This window comes from Eimeria mitis, genomic scaffold (assembly GCF_000499745.2).
Source record: "Eimeria mitis Houghton genomic scaffold, Emh_scaff3566, whole genome shotgun sequence".
In the NCBI taxonomy this organism is placed as follows: Eukaryota; Apicomplexa; class Conoidasida; order Eucoccidiorida; family Eimeriidae; genus Eimeria; species Eimeria mitis.
This window is the reverse complement of record NW_013571910.1, coordinates 4,756-5,249: the sequence shown is the minus strand read 5'-3', so window position 1 is coordinate 5,249 and position 494 is coordinate 4,756. Positions and strand designations below refer to the sequence as shown.

The following is a 494-nucleotide window of genomic DNA, read 5'->3' as shown; positions in this document are numbered from 1 at the left end:
TTCTTGATAGTTCATATAATAAAGATAAACCATCTACACCAGATTCAACTGCAGCAGCCAGCATATCTGTATCTACATCCTCTGGGGGAGACACAGAAACATACTCCTGCTGCTGCTGCTGCTGCTGCTGCTCCTGCTGCTGCTGCTGCTGCTGCTGTTTCTGTAGCTTCTCCTGCACCTGTCGAGCCCCCTCTATACTGCTGCGTAAAACGTCAAGGGCGTTGAAGGCCTCGCCGCTGTATACACGCTGAGCCAGGTGGATGGCTAGTGGCTGCAGCTGCTGCAGCTCACTCAGCTGCTGCGACAGCAACTCTTGTTTAGAAATATCCTGCTGCTGCTGCTGCTGCTGTTGCTGCTGCTGCTGTTTCTGCTGCTCTTCCTTCGATACCAGTTGCAGCTGCCGGTGCTTCCTCTCTGGCAGCAGCTGCTGCCTTTGTTGTTTCTGTTTCTGTGTGAGTTTATGTTTTTGTTTTAGCTGTTGTTTCAACTCTTTT

General features: G+C 50.8%; 1 protein-coding gene across 1 annotated transcript in view; it reads right to left on the bottom strand.

The window, feature by feature from the left end:
- Positions 1-494, bottom strand: part of EMH_0067310 (uncharacterized protein) — a gene marked incomplete at both ends in the record, with an annotated part of 2,498 nt that overhangs the window by 167 nt on the left and 1,837 nt on the right. Inside the window, one exon of the mRNA XM_013498608.1 lies at positions 3-494. Coding sequence (XP_013354062.1) covers positions 3-494 — 492 coding nt within the window. The remainder of the gene's footprint in view (positions 1-2) is intronic.